A 25,784-nucleotide genomic window follows, 5' to 3' on the forward strand; every position below is an offset into this window, starting at 1 on the left:
AAGCCTTTAAGGGGACTTGAATGAATGAATGATTTCCACATCAGCGCTGAAAGTAAAACAATGTGCGACGCCAAGAGTCCATTGGATGCAAGCCCAGTTTTCTGTATTTATCCTTGCTGTATCTCTACAACTCCTGTCTGTATGTGACAAGTGTTTGTCCATGTTGTGTGAAAAAAAGAAAGAAAAAAAAGAGTCTTTTTTTTTAGTGTGGGGATAAAACGGTTTTTCAAGCGTCACTGACTTGTTTGCATGTCAGTTAACAAGTAATCCATAGTGTGTCTAGTTGTGAAGAAAAATTGTTTTACAACCTGATGTGTGTCAAGTTGTCAGATGTTACTTGTGAAATGCATTTGTTGAAGTTAAGTGGATGCAAAAACACATTATCCATAGGGAAGCCATTAATATTTCAAACTAAAAATCCATGCTGCAATTAAACTATTTTTTAACAGTGAATAAAACGAGTGTGCATTATTATTATTATTTCAAAAATATGTAATTCTTGTCCTCACCTGCACTGTACAAGAGGGCCCTTGTGAAGGAGCAGGCTGTTTTTGTGAATTTATTTAGCTATGGTCGCTGAAATGTAACCAGTATACAGAAGCCTCCCAATATTCAAAAGACCTTTGTACATGTGTGAATTCACCATTACAAAATGAGATCTCTAGAAAGGGAGGATGACTTGAAATATATATTTTGTGCAACAAATATGCACAGATGAATGGCAGCTACTCCAAGTTGTTGACACCATGGAGGACAAATCATGTTTGGGGCTTTTTTTCATCAATAGTTGGATCTTAAAGTTAAAATCCAGGAGTTTTCTCTATTAATGAATAGTTATTTTATCCATCTGGACCATGGAGCCAGGTTACATAATACCGGCTGTCATCTTTACCATGGTTGGAGACACGCTCCTTAAACCGCTTATGACCTTTTTGACAAGTAGTGCAGTGGCAAACGTGTTCCTACTCAAGCAATACGACGATGACGTGATAGTTCTGTTGGACAAGTTACCTACCAATTCTACAATCAATATTACAGTAGAACAGTGGTCCCCCAGTGGTAGTTTGATGTAGTTTTTAATGTATTAGATTGTCTGTGTTAGCCTTGTACCGAGAATGCCGTTTTTGCAAAGGTGGGAACTGTTTATTGCTGAGCTGATGGTACACAAGTGACAATGGCTGCTACACCATGTTTGCAGTTCTTGCTGCTACAGGAGAGACAAATTTCAAGATGCAAGATTCAAGATTTAATTTATTGTCATTTCATTATGTACCTGCATACAAAAAAAACCAAAATGCCGTTTCTCCCAGCCCACAGCAACGCAACAGAAAAGATAAAATATATATATCTAAAAATTCCCTAAAAACGATACCACTAAAACATTTAAAAACAGAGAGAACAAATCATGAAAATCCGCAGATTTCATCTTAAAACATTTAAATGTTTTTGTGCCATACTCCAGAGTGAAGACCAATTCACATTGCTGTTATGTTGGTCCATATGTTAGCCTGTTAGCAGCTGCAACAGAGGAAACCATGCCACTAATGTAAAAACAGTCATTTCAGTTGTTGGTCCAAAATTGTAACTTATTGTCTATCCAGTGTTTGGTTACCCTCTACCACTGGGGAAGCTCTCTCAAAAAGTATCTAACCATCTCCTGTATTTCCCTCTCTAAATTTCACTAAAATGTCAGTGGTCAGAACTGTGCTGCAGGTCTATAAACGTAGTTTGTCCACACCAAAGGAGAAGAAATCTGCAAACATCTGGTTCGTTTTGAAGTCAGCCAATTGCTGGTCAAATTCCTTCTGTGGCTTCTCAATGGCAGCAACATGCTCAACTCACCACGCAGCACAGTCTCCTCATCCATAAGAGCGCTGTATGCTGAGAAGTATCTTGATTAATGGAGAATGCTTTAACAAATCAAAACACAGTGACAAGTTGGTATGGGCTCCGCAGCTTCAGATTGACTTTTTAGCTGTTGTGCAATGCCAACTAAACATAACAAACTAAACACCTAAACAAAGATCACCAAGCTCGGGAATATGTCATCTGCTGTCCCTCTCAAATGCAGTTAAAGATGAACTGCAGAGTTTTCCATCTAAAAAAATGTGGGTTTATTTACATTTATAATTTCGCTCATGCAGACGTAGAGTTGGATGTTACACCCCATTGACTGATGTCAAAATATGTTACTTTTGAAGGTATTTGGACAACCTAAAATGTATGATATTTAGATCGCTATAATGTTTACATTGTGAGGCTCCAATGTTTATAGCCAGGATTCAATGCAGCGGCTTGGAGAGGAAGTTAGTATTTTTGTCATGGCAAAATACTTTGCTCGGTAGCGCTACTTGGGGCCAAAAACTATGTAGTTATTCTTTAAACCTGCAATCCATAAATTTACATACTGTTGATATCTCCTGACAGCAAGAGGTAATCTAAAGACTGAACATAAAAATTAGTATTCAATAAATTGCTGAAATTAGATGATGAAACAGCACGCAATGATATAATTATTACAGTAACTGACTCAGACTGCCCACATATTTACCTTGCAGTTAGTTAAAAACTTAAAGAAAAATCCAAAAGATGATTATTTTTCCATTTAAAATGTGAAATTTATGTAATTTTTTTAATCAATCAATGTTACAGTTGAACAATGTTCCAATATAGTTGGATTAAAGAGCCAGAGAGAAATTGACCTGTTGAAACTTATTTACTCAGACTACAAACAAGGTGTCGTAGTGCTTGTGGTTCATGTGCCACCAGTTCACCAGTAAATAGTCCCACATCCTCGGACCAAAGTTAATGCAGGCAGTCTAAATGTCATGGAACTACATCGTCACATTGTTCTAGTTATATTGATCATCTGTCTGACTGCACCAGCAACCATGACCTGACCAAAAAAAAATCAGCAGCAGTATATGGAAACTGGATAGTGTCTACAACCATGATAAAGATGCCAATTAGCATTATGTTACTTGACACCATGGTCTAGATACATAAAATAACAATTAATTGATGGGGAAATTTTACAGATTACGCCTTTAAAAGAAACTCTTCAAGGACCCAGCTAAGCCAACACATCCTTGTAAAAGTACAGGAAATCACCATAGGTTACATTTCCTCCAAAATTCACGGAAGACCCTTGATCTAAAGTAGTTAATGCATTTTACCACAACTTACATAAGTATAAAATTTCAAGCACTTACTGATTAATGCAGTAGATCAACATTCTCTGTTTCCTGTTTCTCTGAATCAGTGCCACTAGACTAGGGCATTGCATAGTGCAATACAGCTGCTGAAATATCTGTGGCTGTGGTCTGCATCAGGCTCAAACTAGAAGCAATTCCTGAGTCACTTATAACTGGTTATTAACATCCCTGACAAATAGACTAGAAAAGCACTATATAAAATGCAACTTGATTGATTTATTCATTTATTGATTGATTGATTGGTTGGTTGGTTGGTTGATTGATTGATTGATTGATAGACCAAGCTGAGTGACCAAGATTAGTGCATGGACCAGTTTTTTTGGTGTCATCTTTTGAAAGTGATTGGTTTCAGTCTGGCTATATTTTTAAGGTTGAAAAAAGGAACTCTTGCAGATGTATTTGTTTATGGGCTTGGAATGAGAGTCGAACTTAACACCAAGATTGGTGACAGCAGAGGAGTGGGGAATGAGTTGGTCATCAAGGGCAGGACCAATGCTGCCAGCGTTGGCGAGTTGTTTGGTGGCCTATCAGACAGGCAATGCCTCTGTTTTGCTGCTGTTGAGCTGGAAGAAGTTTTTATTCATCTAGGAGCCAATGTCCTCCAGGCAAGTGCCGAGGGTGGAGATTGTGCTGGCAGGACTGGGTTGTGTTTTATGTAGACCTGGGTGTCATCAGCATAGCAGTGGAAGTTGAGGTTGTGTTGCCTGATGATACATCCAAGTAGGAGTAGATTAAAGTAGATTAAAAACAGAATGGGCCCAAGCACTGACCCCTGTGGGACACCGTATGTCACTGCAGTGCCATCAGACCTAGAACACTCCCCAGTGACATGGGATATGTCTGGTTGGTGAGGTGGGGGGTGAACCACTTCAAGGCTCTGTCAGTGACCATGGTTTAGGTCTTGAGGGACGCTGACATATGGTTTCTCTAAATCCACAAAGACGCAATGTAACTCCTTCTGCCATTCTCTATACTTCTCCATCAACACTCTCAAAGCAAATATCACATCTGTGGTGCTCTATCCTAGCATGAAACCATACTAGTGCTTGCTAATCATCACCTCTCTCTCCTCTTAACCTAATGTCCACTACTCTTTCCCATATCTTCATGCTGTGGCTGATCAACTTTATAAATCTGTGGTTACTACAACTCTGCACATCATGACAATATCCTTATAAGACATTAGAAAATAAATTGCTATAGGCATAACTAATGGCAAATAATGAGAGGTCTTTATTGATACACAATTTAAATCCAATGTGCAGTATAATAACATGAACAGTCAGAAAAAAACTGTCAAAATTAAGATAGCAGCTCAAGCATGTCCTTCCAAAACATCTAAGCAGAGAATAGGCCCATATTTGACCCCATCTCCCCGTAATTTTATGTTACTTTGAGATGGGGTCACATAAACTCATCAGAGGTGACTATTAGGAATGAATCAGAAAGGCAATTTTTATCGCCACCAGGCAATAGCCTGGAGGGGATATTGTGTTTGGGTGCATCCGTCTGCAGCTAATCTCGCATACTACTGGACCTACCAGCCCAATTTTTTTTTGTGCAGTTATGACTGTATGATCAAGAACCTATCATGGTTGCAGTGATTCAAAACCTTTGAAAATCGCTTGTTCTCGCTACCGCCGCTCTTACTTTTCATTCACTCTCCAGCTCACTCGACCAACGCTGCCCTGTCGCTGCCCGATCTGAGTCAACTATAGATGTGTGCCGCGCATACGTACGGTTGACTTAGGTTGGGCAGCGAGTGTCCAAACATAATGTATTCGGGTATGAGTCTAAAGCAAACGAGAAGTCGATCGTATATCGCAAGTCAGCAAATTATTCACTGCTGATCTCAGCACAGGAAAACTGAAGGAACACTGGATTGACCAAAAATAATCTCCGTCTTTATTTTTCATAATATAATAAAGCTGGGTAAACCGTTTATACCTGCGCATGCGCGACTCACACCTACGGTTGACTCAGATCGGGCAGTGACAAGAATGTGAAACACTTCCTGTTTTGACTGCTTCCTGTTTTGACTAGAGGAAATTGTTCTTTTATCATTTACGTATAATTTTTGTGCACAGTTATGACTGTATGATCAAGGACCTCTCGTGGTTGCGGTGATTCAAAACCTTTGAAAAACCTGTTTTATACCTCAGTTAAGTGCTAACTCCTCAGCTGGTTTTTCGCCCAAGTCGGAGCACCGGAGAAGGGGAGACACGCCTGGCGGAGATCTGCACTGTACTGAGTGCACTCTTCTAGTTTAACCTGTTTTCAATTAGCTATTGCTTATGATCTCTAAAGGCTCAGCAGTTTCACCTGCTCGAGATCCTCCTCACATAAGACTTCAAATAACAAGAGACAGCAAAAAACTCACTGTCGTCATTAGTGTAGGGCAGGACAATATCAAAGATCAACACATGCACATTTCCCATAGTTTTATTTGTCAGCAGCTCCCTCTTCATCCCATGACTCACTGCTGGATTCTTTAAAGGGGAAATGACAGTCAGCGGTAATGCTGATATTTGCTACTGCATCAGCAGCATATTCTTCCACAGGTGACCATTAAATAATTATTCTTAAAAAAAGTAATGTGCGTTGGATGATATAACGTTACACTAAACGAAAGTTCCATAAACATAAATCAGAATTTACTTTTTTATCAGACAAATTTTACATTACAATTAGACAATGCAAAGACTGAGCTGCTGTAACCTTGTGGTTGGGCAGCACAATTTACATTTTGTATTTCAATATAAGTTCAATATTAAATGCTGCTTAAAACATTCTAAGTGGTGTGACGACTTTTTTCCCTTGGAAAAAAAAATGCTCACACGGATAAAGCACGGTAACATAATCACCGTTCACAACAGACACAAATGACATGTACTGCAATATAGTTTCCACATTTTGACAAAAATAATCTGCGTACCATGTGATCCTGACATTATAGGACGCCCTATGTCTCCCTTCACTCGCAACTGTATGCAAACATTAAAACACACAATGCCCAACAAAGACAATAAATAAAGCTAACTTTGTATAAATACAATTCAAGTTAAGTAAAATATTGCTATTATTTGTCTTCATATATGACTATTCAATACAAATTTTGCCTTTTTATAGAAAAAAAATCATAGTTGAGTGTGTGTGTGTGTATATATATATGTATGTATATATATATATATATATATATATATATATATATATATATATATCAACACAGATACAGGAAAAAAGTTTTAATACATTGTAGTACAGGCCTGTTTCGCACTCATCAGCTGATATATATATATGTATATGTATATATATACACACACACACATACATACATACACACACACACACAGTTCATTGCTACTGTATTCAACAATTTGTACAAGGTTTCAAAACAAACCAAGCTGGCCCACCACTATAACACTGTGTGTTAAGTGTTTCTTATGGAGACATACAAATGACCAACAGCAGTAAACAATTATGGAACCATATCATAAAAGATCGACCAAGGTGATCCAAATGTATGAACACGATTTGTGTAACTCCTTTTTTACAAGCCGGGTTCCAAAACACTTGCCTTGGCTCTTCAGGGCTGTTATCTGCAGCGCCTCTGTTGTGTTTCTGACAGATTAGCACAGGTATATTACCACATTCACAGTCTTTCAACAGATTTCCTGAGTTTGTCTTTAAAGCGATCAATAGAGATGCGTGGTCAGTGTGGGGCGCTGCAAGGTGGAGATGAGATGCACAGTTAGTTCAGAGGCACCACCTACACATTTAAAGGTAGGGTTCTCCAAATGTCCGGCGACACTCCATTACCCCCGTGCTAGGGGGCCGGTCACAGTTATGGGTCAGCTTCACCAGGTTGGGGGTGAGGCGGTCATATGCCAGCTTGTATTCCCGATCAAATGCATCTAAGGGAAATACAAAGGGCATATATGTAATAATATACTAGTCCCAAAAACGAATGTGCAGTAATTATGGCATGTAACTAGCATAACAAACTCTGAGCTTACCAATATCAATATTATCCTTTCCCAAAGCCACTAGAGAAAGAAACAGGATATCTCTATACAAGCTCCTGGGGAGGAGAGAGAGCATAATCAACATCAACAAGTAAGCTAAGGCCCAATTTATACTCCAAATGTCGGCTAGCAGACAGATGTCTCTCGACAATTTTGACATCATGAGAGACACTTTTTGTGTCTCCCAGGGCTGTCGTGTACACGACACATTTTCTTATGTCGCAGACTCGCACACATTATGTCGCTTAGCTGTGATTTGATAGTTGGATTGAAGGGACGAGGTGCTCGAGCGTTGCCATGGTTTTGCTTGAGAGCATTGTTTACATTACAACACAGCGCGTGACGCGAAACGTTTCCATAGATACCAGGAGACAGTCAGCAACATTGCGACAAGCATAAATGCAACAACTCGAGAGACACTTTTTTGTCTGCCGGGAGACATTTGTCTGCTAGCCGACATTTGGAGCATAAATTGGGCTTAAGTGCTGACATTCAAATAGTGTGCGGTGTATGTAAGGTGCTGTGTATGTGTGTGTAGGCTCAGCCTTAATAAATGTGCATATATGCGTGTGTAGTTGTTTGCATGTTTGTGTGTGTTTGTGTATGCCAAGCTAGGTCTGTGTGTGTGTGTGTTTGTGTGCAAACTGATTATCTGCTGAAGACCATAAGTCAGTACCAGTCAGTCCAGCACCAGGCTTAGTGTCTTTAATGTTCTTTGTTCAAAAGCCTGGTTGCTTGGTGGAAAAAGCTGCTCCGCAGCCTACTGGTCCGGGCTTTGAGGCCGCGGTACTGCTTGCCTGATGGTAGCAGCTGGAACAGTCCATAGTGGGGTCTTTGATAATCCTACGGGCTTTGCTGACACAACGTCCATTGTATATGTCCTGGATGGACATACACAATGGATGTAGCTGGAGTGCTGTTATTTACAACAGATCACACGTGAATTTCAATGATTCCTGAGGCGGTGAATAGCGCATGCGTACAAGCATCAGTAAAGTGGAAAAATATGAAATGCAAATGATATGTGTCTCAGAATTTGAGGTATAGATCACCCCCAATTGTAAAAGATAGGGATCTTGTCTTGTTGGTCAAGAATGTAATGCCAGGCAGCATATGGCACCCAAGTGAACCGGCCTCTCCTTGAGAGGTTTTGCCTAAACATTGATGGAGAAGATTGTGATTACAACAATGGGAGGACGGGAGTCCCTTTCTACTAAGAACTAAGGAGTGAATGGGGGAGGTGGCGTTCTTTTTGTGGTAGCACAGCAAAACCAAACACCGTATGGCTTTTCTTTTTTTACTGTGTGTGTCCACTTCAAAAAGCCTATGATAATCTTTTGTTGTTGTTTTCTTTAGCATCTATGGTATCTTAATTTCAGTCCCAATACACTGTTGTGCGTTTTACTTTTCATCAGCGCAAGATACTTGCTCTTTGCTATGGTGTTAATGTAGGGACCATGGTAAGGACACTCTAGTTTACGTGAACACCACCCAAATGGGAAGTATGACTGACAATTTCCTTGCAGGATTTTACCAAAAATTAGGTGCTATCATCATGGGGATACTGCTGGCTGCATGTGGTAATGGAAGAAAAGGGCAACCAATTAGAACAATGGAGAGGGAGCAAGAGAACCGCCTTCCTCCATGGATGGCCTCGCCATGGCTGTAGTCAAAACACAGTGACATGATGGACCCCTGACCTTTGCCTTTTGACCCCCTGGGTCTGTCCCAGCAGGTAGAGGAGTTGTCCCATGGGCCTGGTCACATCATTCTTCTGGATGCTCTTTACCACACTCTGGAGGAGCTCTTCACTGAACGGCCTCTCCTCCTCCCGGATGGGGTGCGATGTAGGGTAGCCCACATCTGAATACATACAGTTAAAGTTTAGTGATAACAATGTTATTAACACTAATAATAATAATACATTACAGTGATAATAGTAATTATAACAATTATTATCGATAGGTATAATTTAAAGCACTTTCAAAAAGACCTGTTAAGAAGTGTTTTCCAAAACACTATGACTAATGTAGACTTATTAAACATGAAAATGATAAAAGAGTAAACAGTAGAATGGAAATAAAGGAATAAGGGCTAGAATAAGAAGTGGAGAGGACAAGTAATAAGAGAACATTAAACAGTAAAATAGGCTTACAAAAAAAGCCAGTCTGTTTTAAATGATTATACTGATTTTGCCAGGCTAAGCTCATCAGGAAGGGCATTTCAAAGTGCAGGGATGCTGAATGTGGACCTGGGGAAGCACAAAGAGCCTATCTAGAGGACCTCAGGCTGCATTCAGGGTCATGAGGCATTAACAAATCTGTTGCCTAGACGAGTTTTAAAAGGTGATTTAATAAACTCTAAATTCAACTCTAATTCTAGCCAGTGAAAAGAAGCCACGATAGATGTGACATACTCTCTCTCTCTTTTTCTTTACAATGGTTAGAAATTTTGAGACACAAAACGTTTGCCATCTGTTAAAGAGACTGGGGAAGTTAAGATCACTAGGTGTGCATATAAATGAGTTATCACCTGCTTAATAGTGAAAAGAGCTGTTTTTACACATTGTGTTACGTAAGCGGAGCATAGGAAGAGAGAAGAGAATTGGATCTGAGATTGAGTTCTTTGGCACTCTGCATAAGTGGTGTGTCTTCATCCATTAACTAATGGCATTAACTAATAACTAATATCCTGGCTATGTAGATGTTTATACATTTGCAGACATTTACTCTGCTTACAGCTAGCCTACTCTGAAAAATGCCTCATTATACATACTACATCTGTCAATTGATGGACGATTCAATGTTTATTTTAATGCTTTTTTTGTTTTTTCTTTAATTTTATTCATCTTTTGCTAATGCAACAATTCATTTTCCCAAGGAAGACCAATATAATCTAATTCATATCCATGGTAATGTGTCATCAGTTACTAAAACAAATAAACACACACAGAAATGAGACAGACGTGTCATCAGAGCTCAAACCAACCCTCAAATACAGAACAATACTGTATTTGGTCCACAGGGCACAGACACAAGCAAGTTCCACATCAACAACGTTTCACCAAATGCAACAACTTCATTGTTAGAGTCCATTTCGGGCTTTCACCAACACAGTTTACACGATATGAAATAAAAAAGAGCAGCTCCTGGACGACACACAAATGAAAAACAGCATCTACCATAGAACAGATGAAAAACTACTTGTGTATTTGCCATTTGCATGTGTGTTTGGAGCAGACAACAAGACACAAAATTAGAGGACTCGTCTGTAAGCATGTGCAGCCATATAAGATGAACACTCACTGTCTAACAAAAGAGTACAATTAAGTCCTGGAAGACAGAGAACAGACAGAGCTTGTTAGCAGATGGTTCAGCAGGCAGCAATATCAACAAAGAGCTGGCAAAAGAGGCTGGCCACCCCCACACCATCCCCTCCGCTAAGAGAGCTGGCACAGACTGGCCAACCCAGCAAGCATCTTAGGGTTCACCTATTAATGTTGATGCCACAAACAATAGCAGATTTCAAACAGGGATAAATTTTTTTTCAGCCAAACATACACAGAGAACGTTAACCATACCATTTTAAAACCGTCTTTCTTGCTAGTACATGCCACAACAACTAGGCTTGTAGGGGTGGGCATTTTTGCAAGCAGCATTTGGTATTAGAGCAGCTCCAGAAGTGTTAACTCAACACTGTCAATACCCATAGTTTGTCATTACAAAATGAAACTCCATGTTATTGTGGTAGTGCTGACACTTGTTAATTTTGAAATGTGCAACAATGCATGGAATGTGCTGGAAACGAATCATTTACCGTGTAAAAACATGCCTCTGTGCAACCACGTGTTGATTCCTACTGGTATCAAATCACAGAGGAACCTCAGATCGTCATGCGAGCAGTGTTTCAAAACGTTTGAGAATCATTATTTAAGATGATGGCAAAAGATTTGCGATCCATTACAAGGAAGCCCAGCGCCCCCCGCCCCCCTTTCAGGTGGTGGATGGTGTTTTCCAGCCAGGGAAAAAGAAGAGGGACTCACTGTAAGTGTTCCACAGGATGTAGAGCGGCTGAACTTGGTCTTGGTGCAGCTTAAGGTTGTCCCACAAGATCTGGATCAGAACATGTTTACTGTCCTCTGACATCCATTGACGAGGGACCTACACAGAGAGAGGGCAAAAAACAAAAGGAGTGAGGGAGAGGAAAACAAAGGGAAAGAGAGAGGGAGTGACAGAAGAATGATCAACTTTTCCTTTTCCTGTAGCTACAGCCATGCCAATAAACTCTCATTGGACTCAACTGAAAAGAAAGAGAGAGAAGGGGAGAGAAAGCGAGAGAGAGCGAGAGAGAGAAAGCAATGCTTTATAAAGACTCAAATTAGAATGATATCCATTACATTGTCCTAGTTTAATTTGCAAAAGCAAGGAATTTAACTTGGTGGATTGCTCACTTTATGACAGTTGTTTGATTACAGTTTAGGTGAAAGTTAAGGTTAAGATCAGTTATAGGTTAGGGACACACACAAGTTTAAAATATTCTCATATTCAAAAACACCTTGTGTCACTTATCAAGTATGTGTATATTTGGTTTGTGTCACTGAGTTTGCATAGCTGTGTCTATTTTTGTGTGTGTGTATGTTTCTGTACACATTTGTTTGTGTACATGTATCTGTGTGTGTGTGTTTGTGTTTATGTACATACATATGTTTGTGTATCTGTGTGTTTGTATAGGCACAAGTTTAAGTTAGTGTGCATGTATGTGCATCTGTGTGTGTGTGTGTGTGTGTGTGTGTGTGTGTGTGTGTGTGTGTGTGTGTGTGTGTGTGTGTTCCTCTCTCTCTCTGTCTGACCTGTGAGCCCCTGTTGCAGTGCTCCGAGGTGAGGATTAAGCCCGGCAGATTGCTGGGCAAGTCCAGTCTTCTAAAGTACCACAGCAGGTTCCAGTAGATGATGGGGTGATGGTCCACTATGTCAGCTTCTGAGATCACGGCATCACCCTCGTTTTCCAGCAGACTCTCCAACTCTTTCCACAGAACCAGTGGGCTCAGATACGGAACAGTCACTGGCTCTGGGTTATGGAGGCGCCAGTCCATGCTGAGCGGGTCCTGATTGGGAAGAGACGGTGCCAGAGAAGGATGTAAGTTGATGCTGTATGCTGTCAAACTTTACATGCAAACAATAAACCGATTCAAAATAAATCTTTATTCAAATTGAACAATAGTCCAATTAAGTCATTTACAAGAGTTGCGGGGAAAAAAAATTATTTCCAAGTCCAGTTTACATACAACTCAGGATGGTCTGGCTAGCAATGATTTACGTTAAAACCTTAATCCTTAATGTGCCCCCACATGGGTGATGTGCCGTCAGTCATATCGCCCATGTCGTCCGTCGCTACTCATCAGATTGCAGCAAGTGTTACAAAATCTCAGAAAGAGAGCGATATAGCAATAAAATTGTTTACATGCCCCAAACAACCTTTGATAAGCCAGATAAATAATATATATATATATATATATATATATATATATATATATATATATATATATATATATATATATATATATATATATATATATATATACACTACCGTTCAAAAGTTTGGGATCACCCAAACAATTTTGTGTTTTCCATGAAAAGTCACATTTATTCACCACCATATGTTGTGAAATGAATAGAAAATAGAGTCAAGACATTGACAAGGTTAGAAATAATGATTTGTATTTGAAATAAGATTTTTTTTACATCAAACTTTGCTTTCGTCAAAGAATCCTCCATTTGCAGCAATTACAGCATTGCAGACCTTTGGCATTCTAGCTGTTAATTTGTTGAGGTAATCTGGAGAAATTGCACCCCACGCTTCCAGAAGCAGCTCCCACAAGTTGGATTGGTTGGATGGGCACTTCTTTGAGCAGATTGAGTTTCTGGAGCATCACATTTGTGGGGTCAATTAAACGCTCAAAATGGCCAGAAAAAGAGAACTTTCATCTGAAACTCGACAGTCTATTCTTGTTCTTAGAAATGAAGGCTATTCCATGCGAGAAATTGCTAAGAAATTGAAGATTTCCTACACAGGTGTGTACTACTCCCTTCAGAGGACAGCACAAACAGGCTCTAACCAGAGTAGAAAAAGAAGTGGGAGGCCGCGTTGCACAACTGAGCAAGAAGATAAGTACATTAGAGTCTCTAGTTTGAGAAACAGACGCCTCACAGGTCCCCAACTGGCATCTTCATTAAATAGTACCTGTTAGAGCCTGTTTGTGCTGTCCTCTGAAGGGAGTAGTACACACCGGTGTAGGAAATCTTCAATTTCTTAGCAATTTCTCGCATGGAATAGCCTTCATTTCTAAGAACAAGAATAGACTGTCGAGTTTCAGATGAAAGTTCGCTTTTTCTGGCCATTTTGAGCGTTTAATTGACCCCACAAATGTGATGCTCCAGAAACTCAATCTGCTCAAAGAAGTGCCCATCCAACCAATCCAACTTGTGGGAGCTGCTTCTGGAAGCGTGGGTTGCAATTTCTCCAGATTACCTCAACAAATTAACAGCTAGAATGCCAAAGGTCTGCAATGCTGTAATTGCTGCAAATGGAGGATTCTTTGACGAAAGCAAAGTTTGATGTAAAAAAAATCTTATTTCAAATACAAATCATTATTTCTAACCTTGTCAATGTCTTGACTCTATTTTCTATTCATTTCACAACATATGGTGGTGAATAAGTGTGACTTTTCATGGAAAACACAAAATTGTTTGGGTGATCCCAAACTTTTGAACGGTAGTGTATATACCACAGGTATATATAAAAATATGTGGCAACGTTTTACATTAAGTGTATGTAATACGTGTTATTTAATAGGTAATAAGGCCATTATAAGTCCCTATAAAATTCTTAATAACATTATCATGCGTGGGCAGCACAGTGGCGCAGTGGTTAGCGCGGTTGCCTCACAGCAAGAAGGTTCTGGGTTCGAGCCCCGGGGTAGTCCAACCTTGGGGGTCATCCCAGGTCATCCTCTGTGTGGATTCTGCATGTTCTACCCGTGTTTGTATGGGTTTCCTCCAGGTGCTCCGGTTTCCTCCCATAGTCCAAAGACATGTAGGTCAGGTGAATGGGCCGTACTAAATTGCCCCTTGGTATGAATGTGTGTGTGAGTGCATGTGTGTGGTCCCTGTTTGATGTCCAGGGTGTCTCCCCGCCTGCCGCCCAATGACTGCTGGGATATGCTCCAGCATCCCCGTGACCCTGAGAGCAGGATAAGCGTTCGGATAATGGATGGATGGATTATTACGTGTTAATTAGACTACATAAGTGTTAATTAAAACATCATAAACAGGTTTTCGGCCACTAGATGGCACTTTCAAAATATGCTAAACCTATTTTTTCACACTTGTCTTAGGTTGTAAGTCCAATCTTTACGAAACTTTGCACGTAGCATCTAAGGACCCTTTAATATTTTGATTTTTCACAAAATGCAAAACTTATGACTTATAAGTTATGACTTATGCAAGATTGCTGGTGTAAGATGGACCAGAAATGTGTAAATCCAAATCAAAAACACACTGGATAAAAGTGCTGGGGTAAATGGATAGGAGAAGTAAATCTGTTCCTTTTTATTTAGACATATCAGCATGTCGACATGTTCGGCGATAAGTCATACAACTCAAGTATTTTCACAGTTAGCCGCATGACTGGGGAGGCTCACTCAGAGACAACACTAGTATAAACTATATTTAATTACCTCAGATTGACATCTACAAAATCACAAATGGAACAATTATTTGTTGGCATCGCTTATATTTTGTGCCGAGAAAAAGCCTGCTCACACTACAGCAGCAGAACTGAGTTTGTGGCTTTATGTCTCAAGGAGTTGTAGCTCTAGCTTGCTTCCAGACTGTGTCTCTCTTCGTAGACTTTTGATAAAATGCATAGGGACTCACAGTGGTCTCATTGAGCCGGCTGGGCAAGCTTCCTGATGTGGGCAAGAAGTGGTTGAACCTGGAAGGATTCTCTATAGGGCCGAAGGCGCTGATGCTGCGTACCATGGGAGCCCCTGGGGACAGCGTCCCTTGGCGGCGTTCTGTGGGGATATCTATACCCCGTGCTCTGGCCGATCCAGTCCTGGAAAGACACGAACAGTAAGTATAAAAGACCTAGCTCAGTTTGGTTCCACAATTTAAAAAATAAAGAATAGAAATCTATTAAAAATGCCATGTGTAATATTTCCCCTCGTTAAAACATAATATGACTGTTGAAAATATCGACAGAGTAGCTGAATGGTAGTGAATGAAACAAAGTAAACAACTAATAACCCCTCACCCCCCACTGGGAATAACCCAGATATTGCATAAGGCCACCCACGCTAAGAGCATGGTAGCGCCTCTGGTTCAGCAGTCATTGTTTCTGTAGAGGTGGCAGGTGGCGCAGTGGTTAGTGTGGTCGCCTCACAGCAAGAAGGTCCTGGGTTCGAGCCCCAGGGTAGTCCAATCTTGAGGGGGTCGTCCCGGGTCGTCCTCTGTGTGGAGTTTGCATGTTCTCCCCATGTCTGCGTGGGTTTCCTCCAGGTGCTCCGGTTTCCTCCCACAGTCCAAAGACACGTAGGTCATGTGAATCGGCCATACTAAATTGCCCCTAGGTATGAATGTGTGGGTGTGGGTGTGTATGTCGGCCCTGTGTGATGGCTTGGTGGCCTGTCCAGGGTGTCTCCCCACCTGCTGCCCAATGACTGCTGGGATAGGCTCCAGCATCCCCGCGACCCTGAGAGCAGGATAAGCGGTTCGGATAATGGATGGATGGATGGATGTTTCTGTAGATAGGGGGGATGGGGCTAGTTTGTACTACCAGCTAATTAGAGTAGTCGCATATGAACAACACTATTCATGACTGCCAACCAGCCCGTTTCATTAAGACCAGATTAGACCAAAGATTCATGATGAGATGAAACCTTTTTAGAACACTGCAGAGAAAAGTTGCAGCGGTGTAAATACATAGCCTCATCTGGAATCAAGCAAGCTGATGGTGTTGCCTATGACATAGCTTGTTAGAACGTACCCATATCACCTGTTTCAACAGCCAATCAGCTCATAGCGCAGTCAGACGGTCAAGACAGTTACAAACTCTCAGCAGGTCAAAATGGCAGAGAGGATCACCTAAAACTGCAACTGTAGCAAATAACTCACATCACTTTCCTCATTCATATTTTAAGATGCTACAAAGTATCCAGCTAGAAAGAAGCCTGGAAAACTGGCAGTTAGAATGGAAGTACAGAGTCGTTGCTATGGAAATGATGTCTAGTCTCTTCGGTGTAAACTAGCAGGTTTTAGACCACTGGAGACCACATTCTTTTGCAAGTAGTAGTACGTTTCAACTGGTCCCGTCACAAATCTTTGGTGTAAACTCCACTTAAGAGGCGGATGCAGAACATTGGCTACCAAATAACTTTTGATAAAACTGGAGCTGTTGTTGAAAAAATGTCACAGATGTAGCCTATTTCATTGACATAGAGTAGTTATATCAATTTGTAAAAAAAAAAAGGCAGAATACCCCCTTTAGAGTTGAAACTGAAATATTGACTCTTATTCTGCCACTAATCGCCTACTAATCCAAAGGACTTGAATCAAGTGCAACTGGACTCGGTATATATCCTACTAATCTACAACAGCCTGTAGTCCTTCTGTAGTCCTTCATTGCAAGTATTTCAGACAGCTGCCTTAAAAAGCTATCCAAATGTATAAACCTTTATTTAAACTGAGCATATTTTAGGAATTGAAAATATATCTAATCTCACACCTGTTTGTATTCAAACATTTTTGTTTTCTTAAAGATTTAAAAAATAAATATTGCACACCAATGAAAATCAGTTTCGTAATTACTAGAAGGGAAAACAAAGCACACAAGCCTACAAGCACTTTATTTCCATTGTTCATCCATTTACACACACACAGACACACACACACACACACACCCACACCCACACCCACACCCACACACACACACACACACACACACACACCTTCGTCAGGACCAGGTGCTGCAGACTATGTCAGTGTGGCAATTTACATTGCAGATGGAGTTTGTGCACTGTAGGTGCCACAGTGTGGTTCTACTTCAAAGACATTCTCTTAATGAGACCAACTGGAAACCCGGTGAGTAAGAATGATACAACACAAACCAGACTACAGCAAGGGAAAAATGCTTTCTCTAAATCTGTGTCATCATCCTCACCTTATCTTTGTTCACCTAAAACACCACACACACACACACACACACACACACACACACACACACACACACACACACACACACACACACACACACACACACACACACACACACACACACACACACATTTATCTTGTGTGTAAGTGGATACTTGTCTTGCCCTAACTTATGATTTACCTGCTATCGTGTAAAATGCCTTGCAATCTTTTTGTGTAAAAGGCTCTATACAAATCAGATTTGAATAATGCTATATGAATAAAGACTGATTTTTTGATTGACTAATCACTTTCTCTCTCTGCTCCCTTCTGACCAAATTTATATCAACTAGAAGCACAGGCTACATTTGATCAGCTTATTGTACGTGAAATATGTAGGATGTTTTCAATAATTTCAATAATTTTAACTCACTAAAAAGAACAGTGCCTCACATAAGTGCATGCAGTGCTAGTGTCATTAAGCATTTTCAACATTAGAAGGCAGCTGCATTTCAAATACAATATCGCTAAGTTCACTGCCATCCTGTGTGATAGTGGTCAGGTGCAGCCTTTACCAAGGCCGTATAGTGTACGGTCAACTCATGTCTAACAACACATCATGAAGTGGTATCATCATGGAATGTAACCAGAGAGTTAGCACTTGAAGTGAATGGCTTCACACTTTCTTGATACCTGGCGTACTCGTGGACAGTGACCCTGCGAGAATGGGGAGAGAGGACATTGGTGGGACAGGGGGTGGACAGCGTTGACGTCCCTGTGTCCATGCCTGTAGACGCCGAGTAAGAGGAGCTTGCTGCATCGTCCCCTGAAGGGCTGTTCTTCAGGAAGAGTCTGGGAGGAAAAGACAGGCGGGCACACAGATGAGGATGAGGTGGAGGGGAATTACTTTTGCATGGTAAGGGATGAGACTTTATTACCTCTGGCAAGGAGTTTATGTTTTTGGCCCTCATTTTTCTGTCAGTTTGCAAGCTAGTATCTCAGAATGAATTAACGGATTCTCACCAAACTGTGAGCACACAGGCCTTGGGCAGAAGAACACTTGATCAGATACTGCCGGTGAAATCCCGAGATATTTAACAAAAAAAATCCCATGAAAATAAATGTCACATCTTTCAAAGGAGAGAGACATGATGGTGTCATAAACTCAATTCATAATCCCACTTTTAACCACTATAACCACCTTGATAGCACTTTCAGCGATCTCATTTATTTTCTCCAGGAAATATACTCTCTAGTTCTGGTTCACCAAGGAGCCAAGAATTAGAAAGCATGGGTGTATGATGTTAAATGCCCAAAATATTCAGCTTTTGCAAAATCTTACGTTCACAGACTGTTCTTGTTAAGCCACTGTGGTGGTGATAAAATGTGTTTACAGTATCACAGCAGATTGTTATGGGACGCCAAAGCTTACCTCCCAGGTCCTCGTAGGTCTCTGATCTCCACATTGAGAAAGGGGAGGAAGGGGTTTCCACAGAAGGGGCAGGTGGTGTTGAGGTTGGAGTCATCTGCCGTCCAGCCAGCCATGATCTCCTCGTCATACACCAGGCAGTCACACGTCTTACAGCGAGAGCAGCTGGAGATGAGAAGCTGGGGAAGGAGAGAGACACAGAGCTGGGAACTGAATGCCTATCCTGCCTGTACCCACCAGCGGCCATAGGCTTTGAAACAGCCTGCCTGCAGAGCTTCAGCAGGCAAAATTGATGTCATCAGCATGCTCAATAATCCAGGTAAGGGAATCACAGAAAGTTAAATCAGTTCATCTGGACACAACGTTTATTGAGAGAAACGTTTCATCACTCATCTAAGTGACCTCTTCAGCCTTAACTGACTGCCGGGATCCCCACCCTTTATTAACAATACAGTTGCATAACGACCAAAACCAACAATTGGTTTCATATGCAAATTACCATCTCAGTTGCTTTCAAACCACAAAACCTGCTGCACTAGAAATTGGTCCACCCCAAGGATCGGGTCCCCCCGGCACAAACAGAGCAATATAGTGTACGCTGTTAAAGTGCCGGAAGCATTGCTGTGACTTGTACATCGCGGAAACCAAACAGACACTGGTGAAGAGGATGGCACAAGACAGAAGAGCTAATGCGCCAGGCCACGACTCCACAGTCTACACCTCTCTACAGGCTAGTGACCACTCTTTCAAGGTCAAGGATGAGGATGTTCACATCCTGAAAAGGATAGGAAGGAATGGTGGTTTGAACGGGGAGTGAAAGAGGCCATCTATGTGAAGATGGAACGACCATCATTGAACTGGGGGAGGGGCTAAGAGTAGATCTGTTGCCATCTTACAATGCTGTGATTGCAACCGTTCCCCAGTCCTCTGTGAATAGTACACATAGCCATTGTAACTCTAGTCAGTGTTGTAGTCGAGTCACTAAACCTCGAGGTCGAGTCTCGAGTCCCCAGTGTTCGAGTCCGAGTCCCCAAAGAAGAGGCCGAGTCAAGTCTCCATTACCTCAGTCCGAGTCAGATTGCCACATACATTGATGTAATCTTTATTTGAATGAGTGGGGGAAAGAAAACTAGAAGTCGAAAGAAACGTGATGAACAGGAAGGAAAGAATTCAGTGGAGATGGACGACGCTCAACACTCAAACGACGACTCGATAGAAACCATGCGGTCAGCTCTTTTGGACAGATAGCATGACTGTGTTGTAGTACATTGAAAACGAAGCAGCACATTTCAAGACGTTTGTTGCAAACAGAGTTGCAATCATTCGTGAGGCCACAGCACCACCATAGTTTCAACATGTCCAATCAGTTCTGAACCCTGCAGACTTTGCTTCAAGAGGGACAAAAGCACCAGACATTCTCAGTGAGATTACTGATGATCCTGAGGTCAAGAAAAATGCAGTGGTCAGCAGTGTCATTACCATAGACAGTGTGGATACAGTGAACAAACTGATAGAGCATTATTCACCCTGGTACCAACTCAAGAAAGCTATTGCATGGATTCTCAGATTGTAAGAAATTCTGTATAATCTAAGCATTAAACAAAAGGAGTACCAGGAAGAAACCGAAACAGCCGGAAACAGTACTGAGAAGCAGATTATGAACTACAAGGCTACAATGGATAGAAGACCTCTCTCAGTCGATGATCTGGAGAATGCTGAACTTCAGTTGATTCACTTTAGTCAGAAACAGGCATATCCAGAGGAGTACAAGATTCTGCAAAACAAGAGCATACATGTGAAGAAAACAAAGTCACATGTATAGACTTGATCCTTTTCTACAGAATGGAGTTTTGAGAGTGGATGGCAGATTGAGTCAAAGTGCAATGCCAGAGGAAGCTGAACAACTGGCTATCCTGTACAAGAATCTCCACATCACCCCTCTGATCCTGAGACAGATTCATCAAGAAGAAGGGCATGCTGGAAGGAATCGTGTGTTAGCCAAAGTAAGACAAAAGTGTTGGATTCCATCTGCAAATACAGCAGTGAGTAAAGTGATATCTGAGTGCACTGTCTGCAGAAAACTGCGTTCAAGACTCGGAGAACAGAAGATGGCACACTTGCCTGATGACCGTTTATTGCCAGACAAGCCACCATTCACTAATGTAGGGATGGACTATTTAGGACCGTCCGAGGTAAAGCAAGGACGCAGCCTGGTTAAAAGATATGGTGTTTTGTTCACATGTCTGACAACTAGAGCTGTTCATATAGAAGTGGCTCACCCCCTTGATACGGATACATGTGTCAGTGCCCTACGACGATTTGTCTGCCAAAGAAGGATGGTGTCAGTCATGAGGTCAGACAATGGCACGAACTTTGTGGCCACAGAAAGAGAGCTGCGCAAATCAATTCAAGCAATGGATCAATCAAAGATACATGAAACAATGCTGAAAAGAGGGATAAAGTAGATTTTCAACACTCAAACAGCATTTCACCAAGGAGGCATTTGGGAAAAGCAGATACGCATAGTGAGGAAAATTCTTCCAGTTATTGTCAAACAGCAAATGTTAGATGACGAGGCACTTAGTACAGTCACGTGTGAAGTGGAAGCAGTAGTGAATGATCGTCCAATCACAAAGGCCTCTGATGACCCCGGTGATTTGGAGGTTTTGACTTCGAACCATCTTCTGCTGATAAAAAAAAGCAACCAGTCTTGCCCCCTGGTGTCTTTAAAAAAGAAGATTCATATGCACGCAGAAGGTGGAGACAAGTCCAGTACTTATCACACCTTTTCTGGACCCGATGGACCCAAGAGTACTTACCTCTTCTCCAAGAGCGTCAGAAGTGGACCCAATTGAAGAGAAACTTTGAGCCTGGTGATATACTCCTGTTCATTGATAGTACTGCACCAAGAAATTCCTGGATGATGGGAATAATACTCAAGACCTTCGCTGACTCCAGGGGAGTTGTTCACCATTCTTGCATCCAGACCAAGACCAGCATGGTGGAGCGACCAATCACCAAGCTGTGCTTCCTTCAAGAAGCGGGATGAGAGACTATGACTGTGAAATCATGGACATTATTATTATTAAGTTAAGAAATTAAGAAACAATGCTGTGTAATTGTAATAATATTGTAATGTGGTATTATGATATTGTTTATATGACTGCAAGTAAGAACATTTTCCATGGCTCTATGTAAGAAAAGTTTGTAATTGCGTGTGTAACGACCCATGCAATTAGGGGCTGGGCTGTAAGAGCCATAATGTTATTTGGTAATATTTTTGGTTAGTTTAAATGCCAGTTTTTTATGCAGAAGAATTCCCCCAGAGTCTGCGAGAGCGGGGGCGCAAGATGACTCACAGGTGGATCACAAGGTAACAGAACAAGGAAAGGATTTGACAACGAGTCGGATGACCAGCACTGCAACCGATGGATCATCAGCACTGGCAGGACAAAAGCTGCACAGCTGCATCTGTGACTGGTCAAAGGTTACATCAGTGAAGGGTCTTAAGATCCATCAAGGAAAAAAGAAGTGCCTTAGTGAGCTCGGTAAGGGGCCTCGCATTGACCAATACGTCTTAAGAAGTAGGCCAAATCAGTCGAGTGAAGCCCGGAGGCAGGAGAACCCCCACAGTCCTCAGGGTATCAGCACCCCAGACGAAGCTCAACTTTGCATAGACCCTCCAGTGGACTCCGGTCTGGAGCCCGGCCAGCCACAGCCAGCAGCAGAGAGGAAGATGGAAGGAAGAAAACCTCAAATCCTGTGGCCCAAGTCCAGCCAGAAGATTGAGTGGGAGACCATCAACTCTGACCTTGTCCTCTTACTAGAAGGTCAAAAGGGAACAGTTGAAAGAAAACTGGAGAACATGGGAGCCATCATTTACAGCTATGGTGTAGAGAGATTTGGGGTAAAGGAGAAGATATCCAGTAGGCAGAAAGACCCTTCAACCCAGCCCAAATCCAGGAGACAGCGGGAAATTGACAGATTGGTGAAGGAGAGAAGACAACTGAGGAAGCAGTGGAGGAAGGCCACAGAGGAAGAGAGGGTTGGGCTTGACGCACTGCAGGCTGAAATAAAGCAGCGTTTGACAAAGCTGTGAAGAGCAGAACACCTCAGACGACAGCATAAGAGGAAAGAACGGGCTAGGACTCGTTTCTACAGCAACCCTTACAGCTTTGTCAAGAGCCTTTTTGATAGCAAAAAAAATGGGAGCCTTAGAGTCCCCATACGAGATCTGGAAGAGCACCTAAAGAAGACCTACTCTGATGTCCGGAGACATGAGCCAGTCACCATCCCAGATGACATGCCACCAATTCACCCACCTGACCACCATATGGACACAAGACCCCTCACATGGAGCAAGGTGGAGAGGACGGTAAAGCAGGCAAGATCGATGTCAGCTTCTGGGCCCAATGGTATTCAGTATAGACTCTATAAGAACACTCCTGGAGTCCTGAAATACCTCTGGAAGCTGATGAAAGTGGCATGGCAGAAAAGAGTCATACCCAGGGCATGGCGAAGAGCAGGAGGCATTCTGATCCCCAAGGAAAAGAACTCTTCCTGCATCAGCCAGTTTCGCCAGATCAGCCTTCTTAATGTAGAGGGAAAGATATTTTTTAGTGTGATTGCCCAAAGGCTCTCCACATTCCTGCAAAGAAACAACTTTGTCGATACATCAGTGCAGACAGCTGGGATCCGTGGCTTCTCAGGATGTCTGGAGCATGCTAATATCATCTGGCACCAGATACAAGCTGCCAAGAAAGAACGGAGAGACCTGCACGTGGTTTTCTTAGACCTTGCCGACGCTTTTGGATCAGTTCCTCACAAGATCCTGTGGACGGCGTTTGATTTTTTCCATGTCCCCAAAAATATCACAGAGTTGGTCAAGACCTATTTTCAGGATCTCCAATTCTGTGTCACAACACAGAACGCCACCACCACTTGGCAACATCTGGAAATGGGCATTATGGCGGGCTGCACTATTTCCCCTCTGGCATTCACCATGGCAATGGAGCTCGTCATTCGTGCATCTCAATGGGTGGTGGGAGGCGAAAGGTCAAGGAATGGCCTGCGTCTTCCACCAATCCGGGGATACATGGATGACTTGACCACCATAGCAACAACAAAACCATGCACCAGGCGCCTGCTGCAGAAACTCCAGGAGAACATCAAGTGGGCACGAATGGAGTTCAAACCAAGTAAATCTCGCAGCATCTCCATTGTCAAAGGCCAACTAGCAGATGAACGGTTCTGCATTAGTGATCAACCAATCCCCACAGTCCGGGAGAAGCCCATCAAGAGCCTCGGACGGTGGTACAATGCAGACCTCAAAGACACCCAGCAACTGGAGCAACTTCGCCAGGATACAATCAGTGGCCTCAGGCAAATCAACAACACTGCACTGCCCGGGAAGTTGAAGCTTTGGTGCTTTCAGTTTGGGCTGCTACCCCGACTCATGTGGCCAATAACCATGTACGAAGTCTCACTATCTCATGCCAATCGCTTGGAGAGGCTAGTGAACTCACAGGTGAGGAAGTGGCTTGGACTGCCAAGGTGCCTCAGCAGTGTTGGACTCTACGGCAATGGAGCCCTCGCACTGCCAATTTCCAGCCTGGTTGAGGAATTCAAATGTGCCAAAGTGAGGCTGGACATGTTGCTCACAGAATCCCGAGACCCAGTAGTGAGAGGAGTTGCTCCAACCCTAGCAACAGGGAAGAAACGGACCCCGGCTGCAGCTGTACTGGAGGCGAAATCTGCCCTCCGCCACCGAGACGTAGTAGGCCATGTTCAACAAGGCAGAGGCGGCCTTGGCCTGGGAATAAAAACACCTACCTGGCAAAAGGCGACTACTACCGAACGGCGAACTATGGTGGTTGAGGAGGTTCGCCGACAGGAAGAAGCAGCCAGATGTGCTAAAGCCGTAGCACAAGCCAAACAGGGTCGCTGGATGAGGTGGGAGGGTGTTGAAAAGAGGAAACTCACATGGAGTGAGCTCTGGAGCATGGAATCAAACAGGCTGAGTTTCATCATCAAGGCCACATATGATGTCCTGCCCTCTCCCATAAATCTAAATCTCTGGTTTGGAGAGAATCCATCTTGCTCCCTGTGTACAGCCCCAGCAACCCTCAAGCATATCTTGGTTGGCTGCAAGACCAGCCTTACCCAAGGCAGATACACCTGGCGACACAATCAGGTGCTCAGGTGCTTGGCAGCTGAACTCGATTGCAAGAGGGTTTCCATCAATGCCCAACCTTTCAACAACCAGGAAGGGCCCCAGCGGTTTCCAGCTTTCATTCGAAAGGGGGATAAACTGAAGGCCAACCCTTCACTTCCCAACTTAGGCTCACTAAACTCAGCCAGGGATTGGGAAATGCGAGTGGACTTAGGCCAGAACCTCATCTTCCCGACAGAGATCGCAACAACCACCTTGCGACCAGACCTCATCCTCTGGTCCAATTCTAACCAGCTCGCTTACATCATTGAGCTCACAGTCCCCGGGAGGATGCAGTCGATGAAGTGTACGAGCGTAAGAAGCTGCGGTACGCCAACCTAGCAGCCGAATCAGAGGACAGAGGCTGGAAGGTGAAGGTGCGCCCTGTGGAGGTGGGTTGTAGGGGCTTTGTTGCCAGCTCCACAGCAAAACTCCTGAGGGAACTAGGAGTCAGGGGGCAGGCCCACAGGAGAGTGATCAAAGAGCTAGCCAACACTGCTGAGAGGACTAGCCACTGGATCTGGCTCAAAAGGAGAGACGCCGTCTGGGCTGCCAGGGTGAACAGCTAACCACAGGTCACACACCCAGGACCGATCAACCTGTGGTGGGCCTGCCTCAGCGGGGGGTGTCTTGTGATAAAAGGCCGAAACACCCTGTGATGCTGAGGTACACAACTGATGATGTGTCCTGGTGGTGGCAATGTCACCTTGGCAG

General features: G+C 42.7%; 1 protein-coding gene across 1 annotated transcript in view; it reads right to left on the reverse strand.

Moving 5' to 3' along the window:
• Positions 1-6,497: 6,497 nt before the first annotated feature.
• The window catches only part of LOC130111955 (C-myc promoter-binding protein-like), a 109,821-nt gene continuing 90,534 nt past the window's right edge, over positions 6,498-25,784 (reverse strand). The window contains exons 26-33 of the mRNA XM_056279262.1: positions 18,863-19,038; positions 18,124-18,282; positions 15,175-15,355; positions 12,090-12,344; positions 11,283-11,400; positions 8,941-9,103; positions 7,232-7,296; positions 6,498-7,129 (exon numbers count right to left, since the gene is read on the reverse strand). Coding sequence (XP_056135237.1) covers positions 6,993-7,129; positions 7,232-7,296; positions 8,941-9,103; positions 11,283-11,400; positions 12,090-12,344; positions 15,175-15,355; positions 18,124-18,282; positions 18,863-19,038 — 1,254 coding nt within the window. The 3' untranslated portion in view covers positions 6,498-6,992. The remainder of the gene's footprint in view (positions 7,130-7,231; positions 7,297-8,940; positions 9,104-11,282; positions 11,401-12,089; positions 12,345-15,174; positions 15,356-18,123; positions 18,283-18,862; positions 19,039-25,784) is intronic.

The sequence above is a fragment of the Lampris incognitus genome, chromosome 4 (genome assembly GCF_029633865.1).
Source record: "Lampris incognitus isolate fLamInc1 chromosome 4, fLamInc1.hap2, whole genome shotgun sequence".
In the NCBI taxonomy this organism is placed as follows: Eukaryota; Metazoa; Chordata; class Actinopteri; order Lampriformes; family Lampridae; genus Lampris; species Lampris incognitus.